At 33.0% G+C, this 18777-nt stretch overlaps 1 protein-coding gene across 1 annotated transcript in view; it reads right to left on the bottom strand.

Moving 5' to 3' along the window:
• Nucleotides 1-4467: 4467 nt before the first annotated feature.
• The window catches only part of LOC128232752 (sodium- and chloride-dependent GABA transporter ine-like), a 38273-nt gene continuing 23963 nt past the window's right edge, over nucleotides 4468-18777 (bottom strand). Inside the window, exons 4-13 of the mRNA XM_052946472.1 lie at nucleotides 16543-16675; nucleotides 15346-15480; nucleotides 14972-15075; nucleotides 13858-13982; nucleotides 12838-12950; nucleotides 12345-12485; nucleotides 11615-11714; nucleotides 10251-10351; nucleotides 9531-9701; nucleotides 4468-8526 (exon numbers count right to left, since the gene is read on the bottom strand). Of these exons, the coding sequence (XP_052802432.1) occupies nucleotides 8338-8526; nucleotides 9531-9701; nucleotides 10251-10351; nucleotides 11615-11714; nucleotides 12345-12485; nucleotides 12838-12950; nucleotides 13858-13982; nucleotides 14972-15075; nucleotides 15346-15480; nucleotides 16543-16675 (1312 nt within the window). The 3' untranslated portion in view covers nucleotides 4468-8337. The remainder of the gene's footprint in view (nucleotides 8527-9530; nucleotides 9702-10250; nucleotides 10352-11614; nucleotides 11715-12344; nucleotides 12486-12837; nucleotides 12951-13857; nucleotides 13983-14971; nucleotides 15076-15345; nucleotides 15481-16542; nucleotides 16676-18777) is intronic.

Raw genomic sequence — 18777 nt, forward strand, 5'->3', positions numbered from 1 at the left:
ATATCCACCATATTGTTTACATACACTTCCAGGACTACTGCATTTACTAGAAGCAATTTGATTGGCTGGCATTTGTCATACTCGTTTCTATTGGACTAGACGTTGGCCTTTGTAATTCCCGTATATTTCCCGTATCATATTTCTGTGTACATCTCAAACATTAAGTTCAATATGGAGGCTACACCTTCTCCGTATATATGACATTTCCCGATTTTATGTATGTTTTTTCCAATGATTTAAAAACTTTAGAGCTCTCATTTTTTTAAGTTATTCAACATCTGCAATATGGCCCATTGGATTTATATATGTCAGAAGTTAGCCACAATAATGCGTGTTTAGGGAACTTTTTTAACATTTGGATATTTATTTTTCCCTAAGCGTAGAGTCGCCAAATAAAAAATCGCCAAAGACTCTGAAGCGGCTGTCTTATGGACTAGTCAGAAGTGAGCTGGTGTGATTGTATCAAGTTTGCAGAAACATGGTCATTGCAAGATTTAAAACTGCTAATCTTATGCATCTTAATTACACCTGGGAATAAATACTTTATGTCATTTCAATACTTATCGTTCCCAAATTACCATACTGTATTGTACGAGACTGCTGGGATATTTTTTTTATTTTTTTTTTGCATAAAGCTGATTAAATGTGAAGTAATTATAACATCTTTATATTTGTTAAAAGTAAAGCAGCCTGACACAATCTCATTAAGATGATGTTGTTTCTTGTGATGTCTTCAATAAAATTCTCAAAATTGATGTTAAAACATGTATTAATTTGTAGTATTCAAATGTAGAATTTTACATTACCATTTTATTCATTAAATGTATGGTACTTTAGGAAATAGCACATTGTTATATAGATGTTGATGGAAATTTCAAAACGTCTTAAATACGGAACTTATTGAGATATCTTTTAAGAAAAGTATATGATTACTGTACATCCACTGTGTATTCAAACTGTAGATACACTAGAAATATAATAGCTAGAAATCCAAGATGCTGTCTTACGTTGTAATTCCAATGATATTGTAGAATATTTTCACCTTGTTTTAATAGTTGCTATGCAACAAGTGAAATATTTCCAGTGGTGTGTATGATGTGAAATTTGTTGCAATCTTCCACCATGACAATTATTTCTTCAATTTTGGTATGCTTAAAAAGGATATAAAATTACTATTAATTGAAGTTTTTCACAAAAGCTCATAAAATTGTCATTGTTTTGACATCATTGAACAATTGTCTAGCCTTGTGTGTGTTGATGTGAGAAATTGCCTCAAGAACAACACAACATGTACTTAAATATAAAACCAGCGAAAGCAAGAGCAATCACATTGAAATAATACATGCCCCAAATTGTGCCTTGTCAGACAGATAGCCAATAGATGTTTGTAAAACATCTATGCCCTCCTTATGGCAACCAATTAGTTATTTCACAATTGGTGGGGTAATTTTAGGTTATGACAAACATCCCTTCCTAGTTTGAGGTTAGAAGGAAGAGTTATTTACGAGTTCTTAATGTTGTTATATGAGTTGATGGGTTACAATTTCAAGTAAAACATGTATGGGCCCTCGTATGGGCCCTCTGACAGTGGTGAATTATTTAAATGGATAATAAAAGCCATTAAAAGGGGCAAGAATAAGGGCAACGCAAGTTGTACAGATCTATAGAAATCACTTAAAGCTGCACTCTCACAGATTGAACGTTTTGACAACTTTTTTATTTTTTGTCTTGGAACGAGCCAATTTTTGTGAAAACCCATGGAAACCAGTAACTGTTATTTAAGACTGCTGACAAAAAAATAGATTGCAGATTTTGATTTTTAAATTCAAAAATTGATGTTTTATGCATTTTTAGTAACGTTTTTAGCCATAAAACATTAATTTTCAAACGGAAATTTGAAAATCTATGATCTGATTTTTTGTCAGCAATCTTATATCATTGGTTTGCAGATATATACGTAAAAATTTGCCCTTTCCAAGACAGAAAATAAATAAAGTTGCAAAAATGGGTAATCTGTGAGAGTGCAGCTTTAAAGGCAATTGAAGTAGTAGCAAATATGTTTATAAAAAGTTTAAGGACTGTAGTTCCAAGCGTTCTCTTTATATTGATCAGAAAATGTTTTTGTGTTCATGGTCACTGTGACCTTCTCCTTAAAATCAGTAGGGGTCATCTGCAGTTCATGAGCAATCTCCCTACCAAGTTGGGTATACCTAAGCCCAAGCAAACTGTAGACTTCAATCTAACAATGTTTTTATGTACATGGTCATCACGACCATTACATTTGATCTAATAGCCTCAAAATCAATAGGAGTGATCTGCAGGTCATAATCAATCTCCCTACCAAGATGTTCAAGTCAAAATGACTATGTACTTAACTGACAGTGTACTTAACCTACTGACATCAACATCAATAGGAGTCATATGCAGGTCATGACCAACATCTATATCACATATGAGGACCTTTGGCCCAAGCATGCTCTATTTCAATCAAACAAGGTTTGTGTGTACAAGGTCATCTTGACCATGATCTTTCACCTCCAAGCCTCAAACCAATAGGAGTATTTTCAGGTCTGATGACCAACCTCCCTATTATCAATTGCACACTTTGTCACCATTTGACCTACTGACCTCAGAAATAAAATGGTCATCTCCTGGTCATGACCAACATCCTTACACATTTGAAGATCTTAGGCCTAACCATACTTTTTTAATTTTTAAAACAGTGAAAAATATCAAATTAATTTATTCACTGTTTGTAGCAGTGTAAAATCAAAATATATTTCACTAATGAATATCCATAAACAACTGAAAACTTTATTACAAAAAATATTATATCATGTAAGACCATCTGTATTTGAGGTTTAACAATTGATACAATAAAAACACTTGAATTGATTTTATTCTTTCATACAGAAAACACATTTTCTTATTTTAATAAAATGGAATGAAATTTAATACAATTTGTTTATCCTCTCATTGATAAAGATAGTGTAACTTCTGATTTTCTGCATACATGAAATGTTTTGATGGAATTTTTATAAATATTTACTCATTAATTATTATGTACATCCACACCAACATTTTTCGTTGTATATACGAGGGGTGATCCAGAATTACGTGGACTTCTTACATATTTTCTATGTTTATCGTCTAAATCATTTAAAAATTCATGAATATCTTATTCAAAGTGTTCTGCATAGACGATATGAATTTTAGGTCTGTAAATTTAATGCGTTTGAAAAATTACGGGTTTTAAAATTACAGGAATGCACAGTCGGCACACCGTCTAAAATCTACGTTTACAAACTTTTTATGTATCTTTCACGACTCACTTTTCTTCCACATTTATCGACGAAATTCCGCCAAACTACGTCACATATTACGCTGACGTCATACTAATATACTGTTAAAATTTCTGATGTCATTTCCGTTTTTAAGTCATTATTTTCTGAGGTGAATACACGTACAGTCTGGGATACAACATAGCGTCATCACATTTTGAAGAAGCGCGAGCGGTGATAAAGTTTTGCGTTGGATTGGGGAAAACACCGACATAGACTATGAAAATAATGGCCGAGGCGAAATTGAAGCAACCTGTGTGCCGTTCTTTAGTATTCAACTGGCATCAACGTTTTAGAGAAGGGCAAGATTCCATAGAGGACGATAAGGGAAGAGGACGGAAGAAGACAAGGGGCACGACGTTAGTGACGTCGGTGAAGAACATCATCAAAGGGGATCGCCATTGACAGTCCGTGATGTGAAATGCGTCGTCAGGGCGGGGTACGGAAGTGTGCAAAGGATATTAACAGACGATTAAGGCATGAGTAAGGTTTGTGCAAGATGGGTCCCTCGATTGTTGGACTTGGAGACCGTCGCGCATCCGCCTTTAATGCCAGATCTTGCACCAATGGATTGCGCCGGTATTCCCAGAAATCAAGAGTCAGCTTAGAGGACATCGTTTTCATTCGTTCCATTAACTGCAAGTTAATGTGCATAATGCTATATCCACGTTTTGTAGAGAGTGGTATTCCAATGTATATACGCAGTGGATTAAGCGCCATAAAAAGTGTGTCAGCGTTGGTGGTGAAAAAATGTGACGCTCTATGAGCGCAATGTCACTAACGTCATTGGACTGCGCCGGTCGGGTTTAACCATATGTCATGAATGCATTGTATATCAGCAAAAAAAATATGTATTGTTCTGAAAAATTCAGGAATTATACCAGATATGTTATACGTAATGTATGTGAATTTTCTATGTTCTATGTGCAACGAAATTTGAATTATTAAAAAAAGTCCACGTAATTCTGGATCAACCCTCGTATTTATATGTGTTGTTGACAATGTACATTATACATGTCAAAAAGAAACTATCTGTCATATCATGTCATATCAGCATAGTTATTTTATGTATCAATATTTTTTACAAGGAAACATTTGAAAACACTAACAACAACATAAGCTTCAATCATTTATTTATCAAATTGATTTCATTTTAAACAGTCATTAACTTGCTGTCATTTTTGCAAAAAGAACATTTTATTCCAATAAAATCAAACAGAAATTATTACAAAATATGTAGTACAATAAAATATCCTAAAAAATGACCAATAAAATTGAATAGAATATTTTTTTAAATACAATACAATATAATATTCTATTAAATATCCTATAAAATACTATAGAATATCGTATAAAAAAGTACAGAATATCATATTAAATACAATAAAATATTCTATAAATTTATCCTATAAAATACTATAGTATATCGTATAAAACACAATAAAATATCTTATAATTAAATCGTTTTGATGATCTTTCAGCATGTCTAAACAATGAAATGGAGCTGCCTTAAAATAGGTAACTGAACAATTATAATAGTTGAAGATGATTTTCAGTAATAAAATGTATAGGAATAAGAGCACAAATGTAATTCAATTAATACTCTGACCTTTTGATTACAAAATAAATAGGATTTTACTCATAAGACAAACAAACTGTTTCACTGAACACTATTTTTGACTACGGTAACAATTACTGGTACAATGACATCATGGGTAATTTTGACCTATTTTTGAACAAATAATGTATAATATGATGTTTTTGAATTTAACTTCTTTTTCGTCATCATTTCAAAAGGCATAGATGAAACACAATGTAATATACAAATGCAGCATATTCACATTGACAGACACAATCTGCAGCTAAGAGGTCTTGGCATAATTGAGTATTTTCATGATCACGAATTTAGAGATCAAGCAACCTAGAAAACCTATAATAGTACAATTTATCATCCTGCATGATCTGTTATTTCTAAATACAACAGTAAACTGTCCATTGTAAAAAATGAAATAATTAATGTCTTCACCAAGTTAACATGTATTTTTCATGTAAATTTTGAACAAACAATTTCTTACACTCATCCACCATTTTTTAATGATTGTAATGAACACATCTGATAAACAGACAACAGTTTCAGAGTTTATTGATAATCCACATAAATTGCCTTTGTCCATTTATAAACATTTATAAACATTGGACAGAGTGTTCAAAACTTTGTTAGAGTTAACAATTTTATTATTGTCATTGTTGTTAACTTTCAAATCTGTATTGCTCTGGAAGTTTCATGAAAATCTGCAGTATTCCTAAATATTTACACCTCAACTTCCATTCCTTAAATGAACTGCCTTTCGGCAATTGCGTTTATCAATCAATGAACGCAACACCTTCGGATATGTTCGGATCGCAATTCATCGCATAACAATATACATGAACACTATTGATCTTGTTATTGTTCGTATTGTGTCAGCAGGTCCCGTAAAATATAAATCAACATTTTAGAAAGTGTTAAGTTATTGTATTTTAAACGTATTGTTGCCAAAAGTGTTTCAATTTTACGTTTAAAAGTGATTTCAAGTGGTTGATCTTTTCCCGGTTTCAGTCGGGTCATCCTTTTTACAGAATTGGTAAGAAAGGCTTACTTAAAGGTTATCCTTAATAAAATGAAGTATTTTTTTAACGCTTCTTGAATGAAATAATGATCTATTGGTGTAAATATAAGGAATATAAGGAATGCACACACTCAGATCAGCCCAATTGCGTTCATACCCCGATAATGACATCAACCCCGCAATTCATTCCTTAACAAGAGTTGAGACAACTGTTTTAGCTGTACTTGTTTTTTTGAATTTACGAGCACATCATCAAAAAGTTCACCTTTAAAAGTTCACAACGGCCAAGACATATATAAATTACAAATAAGTACAAACAAATACGTAACACAGGTAAAGACATAAATAAATGATAATATATGATAATTGCATGTATTCGGTGGATACTTAATAACATCAATACATACATTAAGTATGACATCTGTAAAGTTCTGCACTTCTTAAGAAGTTGGTGGTAATTCATGACTGTGTAAAAAAAAATCATACATGAGGTGGGCAATACAGAACATATTAATAATAGTGGTACACAAAATGTCTCATGCAAGTATTACAATATTTATGTCCTCCATAAGGAAGGTAAGCATACACAGTAACAATGTGCTAGTGCTACATTTGTATTCCCTTTGGTTTACACAAGGAGAATATATATACATAGAGAGTTTAAGCTTAAGTGTAATGGAAGGTTGCTGCACTCATTTCACTTTAATGATAAAAAAGCAAATGATTTAGGTACAGATAACTAAATATTAACCTTTATATATGTTTTTTTTAATTAATAGCTATGAGGCCACGAATTCCCAAAATTTCGCAATTATTTTTTTAATCTATGCCTAAATCTTATGGGGTTTTTTTATCATCAAAGTCAAATGAGTTAAACATGATTATAATGCATTAAAAATGATTATGCATTAAAAGTTAAAACACATTTTTGTTATCAACCTATATTGTGCACCTTAAAGATTTTATACCTGATTTTTTTGCCTGTATCCCATCTATGCTAGCATCCTTTAAACAGAGTAATTCAATAAATTTATTTGCTATTTATTTCAATTGAAAATGGACGTGAAATGACCTTATGTGCTAGGGACCGGCCAAAATACTTCCAGCCTCGCGAATATCGAGCCAAGCAGGAATGCTTACCGAATGTGTATTTTTCCTTTAAACGTTAAATAAAGTCATGTTTAACTTGTTGAATACCATATGGGGGTTTTTCTGATCTATTAACACAAAAAAATAAAAAATATTAACATATATATATATATATATATATATATATGTAAACAATAAACGTAGGTCATAAAATATAAACAAAACACATAGATAGCAAATTTACATAATTCCTCACTAGCATGCGCTCGGGCTCTATGTCACCAGTGATGAATCTGGTTCTAATGTGTTCTTTGTTTTTCAACCAAATTAAAAGTTTGCTCTGCGGAATGCTGGTTATCTGCAATTTTCTTTTTAGATTTACGTCCACTCTCAAACTGTTAAGCCAGCTTCAATTAATAATAGTTATCATACCAACCAAGCAAATCTAAGCACCTTGCGCAAAATGGAGCAAAGCAAACTTATTAAGGTATGAAATTCTTCCCTGAGACCACGAAAATAACATCGAGCGAAGCAAACAAAACAAAGCGTAAAATTCTTCCTAGTGACCATGAAAATGACATTGAGCATGGTGAAAATTCACCCTTGAAATATCGAGTCATCCGATTGAATTTTGTATTAAACATATAGTAAAACAAATTGGTCCTTTTAATCCAGTTCGAGCCAACAAGGATATCGAGCCAAGCAATATCGAGCCAATGAGTTTTGACTGTAGTTTGAAATATCAAAATAATATGGGCCCAGATCTCCAAGAATCCAAAATTCACCTTTTTGTTTATCAGAACTCGTAAAATGATTTCACCATATAATATGGAAAGGCTTAATTAAAAAGTCCAGTACTTTTTATATTTCATCAATAAGGGCATCAGTGTTCTTGACATTAATGTGTCAAAAACATCAACAGCAATCAGTAATGACAGCCCACAAGTTCATAGGTTGAACAAGTGAAAAATAATTTAAATGTGGTACTTCAAATTTTTAAACTAGCATGAGATAAATTTAGATTTTCATCCCCATTTGCCTTAAACCACTCGCCCATACTTTTTTATTTTACAAAAAAGAACAACAATAAATAAGCATACCACAAATTATTTTTTATAAAAATGATAACAAAAGTGTCCACCAGCTTCTTTTATAATATGGATAAGAATCTAAAAATAATTTTCGCTGGCTTTGCATTAAAAACAAATGCTAAAGATAAATAGATAATTATGATATTCAAGTTTTAAACAAATAGTTGAAAATTGTCCACCGGTAATACAAATCATTTACCATTACACTTAATGATAATTCAGGGGCTCCACCTCACTGTCTAGTTTGGGGTAGACATTGTCTCCTGTATGGTTGAACATCGCCGTCCCATTGGTCAAATGACCATTCTCAGAAAGTAATTTCCCATTCTGTAACGAATCCATGTGGAGAGGTTCTTCCTCAGGTTGGTCAAGAGGTTTCAGTGAATTACGGAACTTCTGAAATGGCAAAATAAAATTCTTAGAAGCAAAATCCTTAACATAGTATTTAGTAAAAATCTAGGATTTTTTAAGTTTTCCAAAATGATGTATCACATCTTAAAATCATTGTAAACGAGCACAACAGCTACATTTGAAATACCTTTCTATGTATTTTACTACAAAATATTGTTCACAGTGGTGGAATATTTGAACTTTTGCCTTAAATGAGCAAAATTAAGAGGGCCACATAAGCAAGAGCAGTGTAAACCAATGCCAACACACAGATGTTGTTTTCCAGCTGACAAAAGAGCATAACTCAACAACTATTGAAGTCAGTTTGATCAAGGGGAATAATCTGACATAAGTTAAAGCCACATATGCAGATTTTGACTGGTATTAAACGTGTATACAAAGTTTCATGCGACTATCTTGAAAAAAAAATTATGGACTAGACAAAATGATTGCAAAATGACTACGAGGCCATAGCTGTCGCCGATGACAGGTCTGTCGCCGATGACACCAATGCTATGACAGTATCTTCCAAACACAGAAAATCTACTAAATAAATTTTGTTTTTAATAGTTTATCTTAAAGCTGCACTCTCACAGATTGAACATTTTGACAACTTTTTTATTTTTTGTCTTCAATTGAGCCAATTTATGCGAAAATGCAAGTAAACAAGTCATATAAGGATACTGACACAAAAATAGATACAGTTTTTTTTATTTAAGTTCAAAAATTGATGTTTTATGTTTTTTTCTTAAACCGTTAGTAACACTTTTAGCTATAAAACATTTATTTTCAAACGGAAATATGAAAATCTGCGATCTGATCTTTCTCAGCAGTCTGTTATCACTGTTTTGCAAATATTAACTCAAACATTGCTCATTCCAAGACAAAAAATAAAAAAGTTGTAAAAACAGAAAATGTGTGATAGTGCAGCTTTAAGATATGGCTTTCGCAATTGTGCAAAAATTAAACATCAAGAACAAAATATATTATAATACATATATATATTTTACCTCCCACAAGGAATTTCCTTTAGTTGAGATCACAGTGTGCACCATTCCAGCTGGAATACACACAATGGACATGGCGGCTAGCAGCCAGCCCAGCACTGTGGCCCAGGTAGGATACTCATACCCGGCCATGGAGAACGGCTTGTACTGAACCAGGCTAAATATCCAGATGCCCTGTAAAGGTGAAATTAGCAGGTGCAGCATATCAGCTTGTATGTGTATGTCAGCAGCCAGTCTAGCACAGTGGCCTCTGTGAGATCCACCATGAGCAACAACTTTTATTGTGCAGGTAAGAAATGTATAAAAACTTTAACCTAATAACTTTATTTTTAATAATTTGACAATGTTCATTTTTTAAATGTTGTGAAATACATATTCAACTCTCTTTCTGTCATGTCTTGTTCAAATATTTTACTATCTTAAGCAGTAGTTAAGTCTCAATTTAATTCTGAAGCAACAACTTAATATCTTTCTCATGATAATATAGCTGTGTACCATCTAATTTCACCAAATACCAGGTACATTCTAGCAGTAAATTGTATTAAACTGTTCAAGTTTTTGGTTTGGTCAAAGTTGTCCAAAATGTTTATTCACTGGTCAATATTTATCCAATTATAACTAATAATCATTCAAATATTTTAAATCAGTCCAAAAATAACTCACAATTAATTGTTTTTATACAAGTGGTTGCTGTAATGCAAGTCTTCCATCAAAACTACTTACCAGAATGAGGAGCGGTGAAATGAAGTACCAACATATAACGAAGAAAATGGGTGGCGCAGCCCCGCTGGACTTCTCAATGTCTTTTGCAAGACGTCTAGCACCTGTGGGGATGAATACCACCAAACAATGGTTAAAGGTTTTTAACACCTGGAGAATAAGTGTTTGTTCACTGTAGATTGTAATAGATTTCTTCTCATGAACATCAAAAGAAAATATTTCATTCAAAGCATATAAAATTTACTTTTGGTGTTCATGAGGTGAAATCTATTGCAATTTTGCACTGAAATAATTGTTCTTTTATTTCATGCCTAAAATCCATTTAAAATGACAATGAAAATAATTGTAGTTTACTACGATGAAATATCTTTTTTGTTTCGATAAATCTCTATTAAGCAGCGGTAAGCATATAATTTAACATGAGCTTTTGTAGGACAGCATGCTCAACTATATGCTGCTTTGTCTTAGAAATGAATTCATAAACTCTTTCCTATATACCAAGTTTGGTAGCAGTACGTCTACCACCAAAATCCTGATTTGTGTTTAGGATAATTTGGAGTTAAGTAAACTTATTGTGTGATGGCGGTTAAAAACTATATAAGTATTAAGTCATTTGAATGATGGGTTAACAAGTAATTGTGAAAATGGCCCTAAAACTTGAACCGAACAAAATGTGCCCTAACACTTTAACCTATGTTCCTAAGTCAATCAGGGGCCATAATTTGTATTTAGGATGAAATGGTGTTATGTAACCTAAATGTAAGACGGTCAGCAATAATTGCGTGAAGTATAAAGTCAATTAAATGACCACTTATGGAGGAATAAAAAGTATCTATCTATCTACCTTAAACTTTAACCTGACACAATGTGTCCTAAAACTTTAAATTGAGTTCCTAAGTCAATCAGGGACCATAATTTGTATTTAGGATAACATTGAATTAGGCAACCTCATTGTGTGATGGTTTTGAATAGCTTAAGTGAATTGAATGAAGGGTATTTGAATTGTAAATGATAATGCCAACTTGCCCTAAAATTTAACCTGACCCTGACATCTGGCGAGTAGTAAAGTCAACCTTATTCTTCGAATAGTCGAGCTTAAAATCATTTAGGAAATTACTTTGTGATGAACTTCAATTTATTTGACCTACTTTAAGAATTTTTAAATTGGGACTGCACTTACAAGGTTAAGGTTGCAGAACTTACCAATCCCAAATGCAGGGATTGCTCTGCTCATCAATCTGTTAAGGCTGGTTGAGGGAGGTTTTCAACTTAAACCATTTCAGTATGCAACCCAGTGCTCTCATTTACTTATTATCTATATCATTGGATAGCATTACACATTCTTAATTCATTAAAAAAAAACTCACCATAAAACCATGTGATTGCAATGACTTCGAAGAACGCCAGGTACATAAGGGACATGGCAGCTGCATAGTAGTCAATCAGTTGGAAGAAATAGATTCCACCCTAAAATGGAAGGGTTACATAATAAACAAACTACTCAGTCATATTGCTTAGTCATTGGTGCAAAATATATTGTAAAAAAAAATCTCCATACTTGAACTCAATCATGGCTTATAATAATTTTAAAAACCTTGCCAATGTACAGACTATTGTGTACAAAAGCCAGTCTGTATTTAGCATCATGTACCAGCTGATTAGATATGTTTCCCACTCACTAGTTGGATGCCCTTTCAATACACAAATAAATACAAAGAATTAATGGTGACTGTAATCTTTGACCCCAAATCTGTAAAGGTCATGGTCAAGCTTCTCTTTAGGCTTAATTTAAACTTTATTTCATTTTACAATGATTTTGAAGAAAGTTATATTAACTAATACCAAGTCACTCTAGTTGGCAGACTGTTGCTTGTGTTGTGGAGAAAACTGGAGAACACGGAGAAAACCCACTTGTCTGGCTTGGCGTCCACCAACCAAACTCACATGATGGGAATCGATGCTTGGTTTGTACATATTTCCGCAATAATTTGTTTTTTTACAGACAAACATCAGCACCATACCATGCAACAGGGCGTTTAAAAATGCATTATAAAGGACAGACTATAGATCATAACCCTGATATAAATAAGAACCTACCTGAGTAACATTAGGAAGGCCACATAGGTAGGATACAATGCAGACAACCAGGACCAGTATCTCCTTCCTCCTTAGGTACTTCTTCACTTGGAGACCAAAATGGTCCTGTATGGTGGTCACTATTACCTCCACAGATGCAAACTGAAGAGTAGTTAGAATTGTTGGGTATAAAAAAACACATGCCCGTCTTAATTTATTGGGGAAAAAAATCATCAAATAAATCCTTAAACTAGATTTGTCACAGAAAGAATGAATACCCACAAGCAATAGTTCCGCAGAGCAAATACTGCTGATGACAACAACACAAAGGCTATATCATAAGACATACATGTACCTACACTTTTTTTCCAAAACAAGCTAACAATGCCAAGATATTTGTTAATTCACATTGCTATATATTCACTTCCTAGTATTTTTGAGTATTAAACAATGGTCAAGAATGGAATATAAAAAATTCTTTGTTCTGAAAAAAAAACCTCATTGATATCTATACCTGACTGTCGATTCCCAGAGTAACAAGCATGAGAAAGAACAAAACAGAGATGAGCTGGGACACGGGCATACTGGTAAACGCCGCAGGGTAGATCACGAACACCAGGCCGGGACCTATGACAGGAAAATGCGGTTACTGTATTAAATCAGAAGCATAATTGGTGAGCTCTGATGCTACAGACTCCTCTACAGTAACTCTATAATTATTACAAAACACAGGGCTGATTGTTCAGAACTTTGTTAAAGTTAACAACATTTTTAACTTCATCATTGTTAACTTTCAAATAATTACTGCTCTAAGTTAAATGGATACAACTGTGATCTGCTGTATTTCTAACAAGATTTGAGACAACTGTTTAAGCTATACTTGATTAGATTATACATGTGAGTATATCATTAAATATTTCGTGTTTAAAAGTGAGCGGCAATGTTGTTAATAATGTTGTTTTTTTAAGTTCTGAATAATCTGCCCATTATTTAGTTACAATTCAGTTAATGACAGAATCAGATGATGAGATGTATATCCATTTATTCTGGTACATGAAAATGGATAATTATAATACCAACATTATCAGTTTGTGTGTTTAATTATATGCCATACTTTATATTTGTAAACCTTTTTCATTACATTTTATGTTAACAAGATGTAAAGATAAATGTATTTCAATTGCAAGTGAATTGGGCCATTTTGAAATTTGGTCTGTTAGTACTGCATTTGCAGCACTGTTTGTATATCATATCTTTGTTTACAAAAATATCTTTTTCTTCTTGTTCTATCTTTCACATGTATGTACAGACATTAAAAATAAAGCATTAATGTCAGGCATTTAAAATCTAAGTATAGTCATGTTTCATGTAAATTTTGTTTTTTTAAGTAATGCACAGTAATATTCTGTATTTCGTTCAAGGTTACGACTTATTGAACAGTCCAATTTAATCTCTCTGCCGAATAAAATGAATTTGAACAGAAGGACATTAAAAATAAGAATTCCACATCTTGTTCAAAATCCGGTGTGTATACCTTCCTTGATAACATCTTCCACATCCATGCCCTGGTTATAAGCCAGGTATCCCAGTATGGAGAATATAGCCAAGCCCGCAAGGATACATGTTAACGCATCCACTATGCCTATGACCAGCACATCTCTGAAGTTCATGAACAAAGATGAATTAATTATTTAAACAGTAATTGTTAAATTCACTCAATTTCAGGAACCTTAACAAGAGTGCTTAACACTAACATCATTGCTTGTCTGCTTTTTAAAGCTGAAAAATAGGAATAACTTTACAATTATTAATGCCTTACAATAAAAATGTGTATTGCATCAGGCAACATGTGTACAGCAAGCTTCTTTCAAATAGCTTGAATGTTTTTTGAGTTATGACCATGGTAAAAAGATTGCACTACTATGATGATGACTACATAGCGGCAACCAATACCAACGCTTTGATAATAACGAAACTTTTTTTCTTCCAAAAAACAGACAAGCAAAAACATATTTTCCCTTTCAGCAAACTGCTTAAAATCTGTTGATAATCAGTCATAAATAGTCATAGAACTAAAATACTGAATATGCTTGTCACAACTCCCCATCATCTAAATGGTAGGGGAGAAAGCCTGCGACTGACTAATCAGCGATATGTATTTATCGACTACAAAGTAGATGTTTACACCACCTGGTGTGTAGATCCATAATTGGTCCACTGAACTTTTCATTCAATATATCAATTCTTATATTTCGGCAAGCATGAGAAATGTTTCACTCTCACGGTGTTCAACATAGATGTTGTGTAACCTAAATTATACAATAGGGTATGGGTTTCATATGCATGACGTCAGCAATCTGAGCAGATGCACTTACACCTTTTTTAAGCTTAGAGTTAAGGTAAGCATTGTTGAAGTCGGGAATAAAAAAAATGGATTCACAAAATGAACCCATGTGCATCTAATAGGGCATTTACGGTACTGGTAAATGTAATGAATTGAAATTTCTTTATGGTACTGACACATCTGATAATGACACAAAAGCTAAGACAATTCCAAACATGGAGCTAAAGGTTTATGTTTTCATCATTATAAGATGGAATATGGAACAACAGTTGATAGATTTAGACACACTGAACTGAGAGCTTACTTGAGGATTCTGTGGCTTTTGTTGTTATAGCTGGACATGGTGATGATGCCACCGAAGGCAATTCCCAGGGAGTTGAAAGTCTGAGCCGCAGCAGCTACCCACACCTACAACAACTGCCTTTAACCACACGAACAAATACATTACATGAGCTGTAAATACATCGTATGACTGTAATGAAGTCATTACATGCATAGTGATGTTTCATGTATTGCATCTGCAATGTTGATCCCAAAATGAAGCGTTGATTCTACTTCTGTCTTCTTATAAAAGCCTTCAGCCACAAACATCAATAAAGCAATGATTAAAAAGTCAAATAATACTATCTTTTAACTTGGCTATTATTTCTTATATTACCTTAAAGGCAAACAACTTACATTTGCATCTTTGAGGAGTTCCCATCGTGGAACAACAAAGTAGAGGACCCCATTTATGGCCCCTGGCAGTGTGAGGCCTCGTACCAGCAGTATGACAAGGACGAGGTATGGGAATGTCACAGTGAAATACACCACCTGAAAAAGTGACATCATGTGTAGTTAGGGGTTTATTTCATATAGGTAGTTTTAATGTGTTAGTACTTCATAGCTTTCTGCATCTTTAAAAAATAAAATATAATCTGTTGACATATCAATTCAGTCAGTAAGACATTGCATGTGAAAAGCTAAAAACTAAAGTCATTAGGCTTTAAATCTAATTAACATTGTTGTCCACAGATTGTAGGTTGGTGCTCATCAATGTATTACAATATTTTTGTATAGGTTATAGTTTATACTTCATGTATCACAAATTCATTTAATGCAAGGTAGCAACAGCAATCATATGAATAAATTTGTTGAATTCGTAATAATTATGAACAACAACTGACTTATAGTTAATTGTTGAAACCCGGGTAAGTTAATCAATAAGTATGATGCAACAAACCATTACATGAACAGATTCTGTCCCGTACACCAATAACAAAATTAGAGTGCACAAAATACTTGGCTCTGTTTGGCCTGTTAGAAGCACTGAACTATTAATAACATAAAATCTTGGGCTAGTAGTCAGATGAAGATTAATGCCTTAGCACCTCGTAATACTGAAGGCAACTACACATTAGTAACTTTAGCTAATTCAAGCTATTTTGAGGTTTATGCTCATTATAAGTAAACAGTGACAAAAAATATATCTACTGATTAAACTGCCTTCAATTGACCATGGACCAATTGTGCAGAACTTTCTTGAAGTTAACAATGTTGTAAACATCATTTTTGTCAACTTTCAAATCTTTACTGCTCTGGACGTTGTTATGGAAGTTACTTGTAATCTGCTGTATTTCTAACAATATTTGAGTCTACTGTTTCAGCTGAACTTTTTTAAATATATACACATCATCAAATATTTCATGTTTAAAAGTTAACAACGATGTTGTGAATGGTGTTTTTTCAGCTTCGACAATTACCTAAGTATTGAGCAATCGGCTCCGTGTTTCATAAATTACGGTACTATAAATGGAATACCACTTTGTTTACTGACTTAAGGTAAGCAACTCTTCCAAGCATGCATATTTGTGCCAGCATTTTCAAGGGAGTTACCTTTCCTGTGAATCGTGGTCCTTTCCATATACAAAAGTAGACGAGTATCCAGCACATGAGCAGAATGAGAGAGAGGTCCCAACGTAGGGCGCCCGGCTCATCGATGCCGGAAGTCTTTTCAAGAACACGCTGTCTGAAAAAAGATTCATTGACAGGCATATTACAGTTACTTGAGGGACTTGGATTTGTCAATACCATGTTACTACATTATACAATGCATTTGTAAACAAATAAAATAATTTTATGGACAGACTCCCAAGCAAACCCTTAACTCTTTAAATGAGATAGTAATCAATAAATAAATTGTTCAATAAGTTATTTCAAAACCACCTTACTTTTATCTAGTTAAAAACAAAGGGTCAAGATGGCCCCATGTCACTCATCTAAATGGACGAAGGGTTCTAGAAATATAGATCTGACAACATACTGGATACTGCTCGCCCGTATGCAAAAGGTGAAACTATAATATGTCACGTTTTTAAACAGTGGTGTAAACACGAACATGAGCGCCAACTGATTGGACTATAAGTATCTTCCATGTCCGAGAGTGTAAGATAGGTTCATTCCGAACTGAGTGTAGGGTGTTTTGTGGAAACGAGATTTACCGACCGATTTGACTATTAACATTAACACTGCGCTCATATCATTGACAACCACGTGCTATCGCATATCCATACGCAATTATTATTTATCTGTACACTGAAGCATAAAATAACTTTAATAGGTCTGTGTTCAGTACTGTTTACACGGGGAAAATTGAAGATTTTAATTTGCTGTACTCTTTCCGACTAAAGAAAAACGTGAGAATTTGACATTGAATTATGCTTGTTTGTCTAAAGACAATATAGTTATACCAACATATCGCACACCATTTTAAAGGTAATTGACTCTTCTTTCCATGTCACTTATTTAAAAATGGATTGTTTATATGTTGGTTGAGAAATTTACATAAAACTGGACTCTACCGTGAAATCGGGTAAGTTTGAGTTACATACCTTGTTTCTTTTTTGTATATCAAAGACACTAAATATCTTCAGATGTGTTGTTTATCTCATTGTATGTACCCAAAATGGTTTTAAACAATATTTTAGTGACAAACAATGATTCAGATGCCTGTGGTCATATCGTGACAAAATTACACCAAATTGTGCACTTTGGGTTAAAATTATGAAACTTTGCCAAATGATACATATAAATGTTCAGGTTAATAAAAGCTCAGGACCCATCTCAATTTCGTCCAAGATGGCTGCCAAAATCCAAAATGGCCGCCATGACCTTTAATATTGTAAAGAGGAATTTTATTAGTAAATAAATTGTGACATGACCTCAGTAAATACATAATTTACATAGTATTTACTTTTTCATTAAATCTTACGAAAGAACTTTATAAAACAAAAACATTTTTTCATACAGAATTAGCTTTTTGTTGCCATAGCAACCATTTTCCCCTAAAGTCAAATTTGTCTGCCAGTTAATCTACCCAAACCTGTAAACTTCTTGATGTTCTTTAATTTTTCTGTGAAAACAGTTTGTACATATGTACAAGTTAAATGTAAATGTTTTCAACATTCTTTTAAGTGTGTTTTGTTGAAAAGAATCCTAAAAAAAAAAATCCACAGCAACGAAAAGCTTTTTAATCTCATGCTTATAATAATCATTTAAAATGACTAGAAATATAGTAGAGTAGTAGAGTAGAGTGACAGTCGGGTCAATAATTTAATATTTAAAGTGCATGAGACACGCAATTGTATACACCAAAATGTTCGGTTGTAGTGTATGTATGCAAGTGATGGCAGAAATATTTGTGCCGTGGTGTGGGCTGAGAAATCCAAGATGGCATCCGAAATGGCCGCCATAAAATTTCAATTTTAGTAAAAACATATATATGAATATGTTAATTTTCTTTTATTAGACACAGTTAAATATTCACATGGCTACTACTTCTTTCATTATGGACCCTAAATGTTTATACAGCATTGACCACTTTAAGGCCAACGTAATGATCGTTTCAAGGTCAGAATATGAAAAATACCCAAGCATTTAATTTTCCCATATAGATATCCTTTTCAAAGTCATATTTTGGCAATATTTTCATTTTTTTTTTGATAAGCCAACATTTCAAGCATTAAAACATACCAAGGGTGGTTGCAAACTTGCTATTTATGTAAGCGTCTTATTGATAATTGAGCTAGTATCAAAATAAAATGACCTAAATAACTGACATATTCAATGTCC

Source organism: Mya arenaria, chromosome 4, assembly GCF_026914265.1.
Source record: "Mya arenaria isolate MELC-2E11 chromosome 4, ASM2691426v1".
NCBI lineage: Eukaryota > Metazoa > Mollusca > Bivalvia > Myida > Myidae > Mya > Mya arenaria.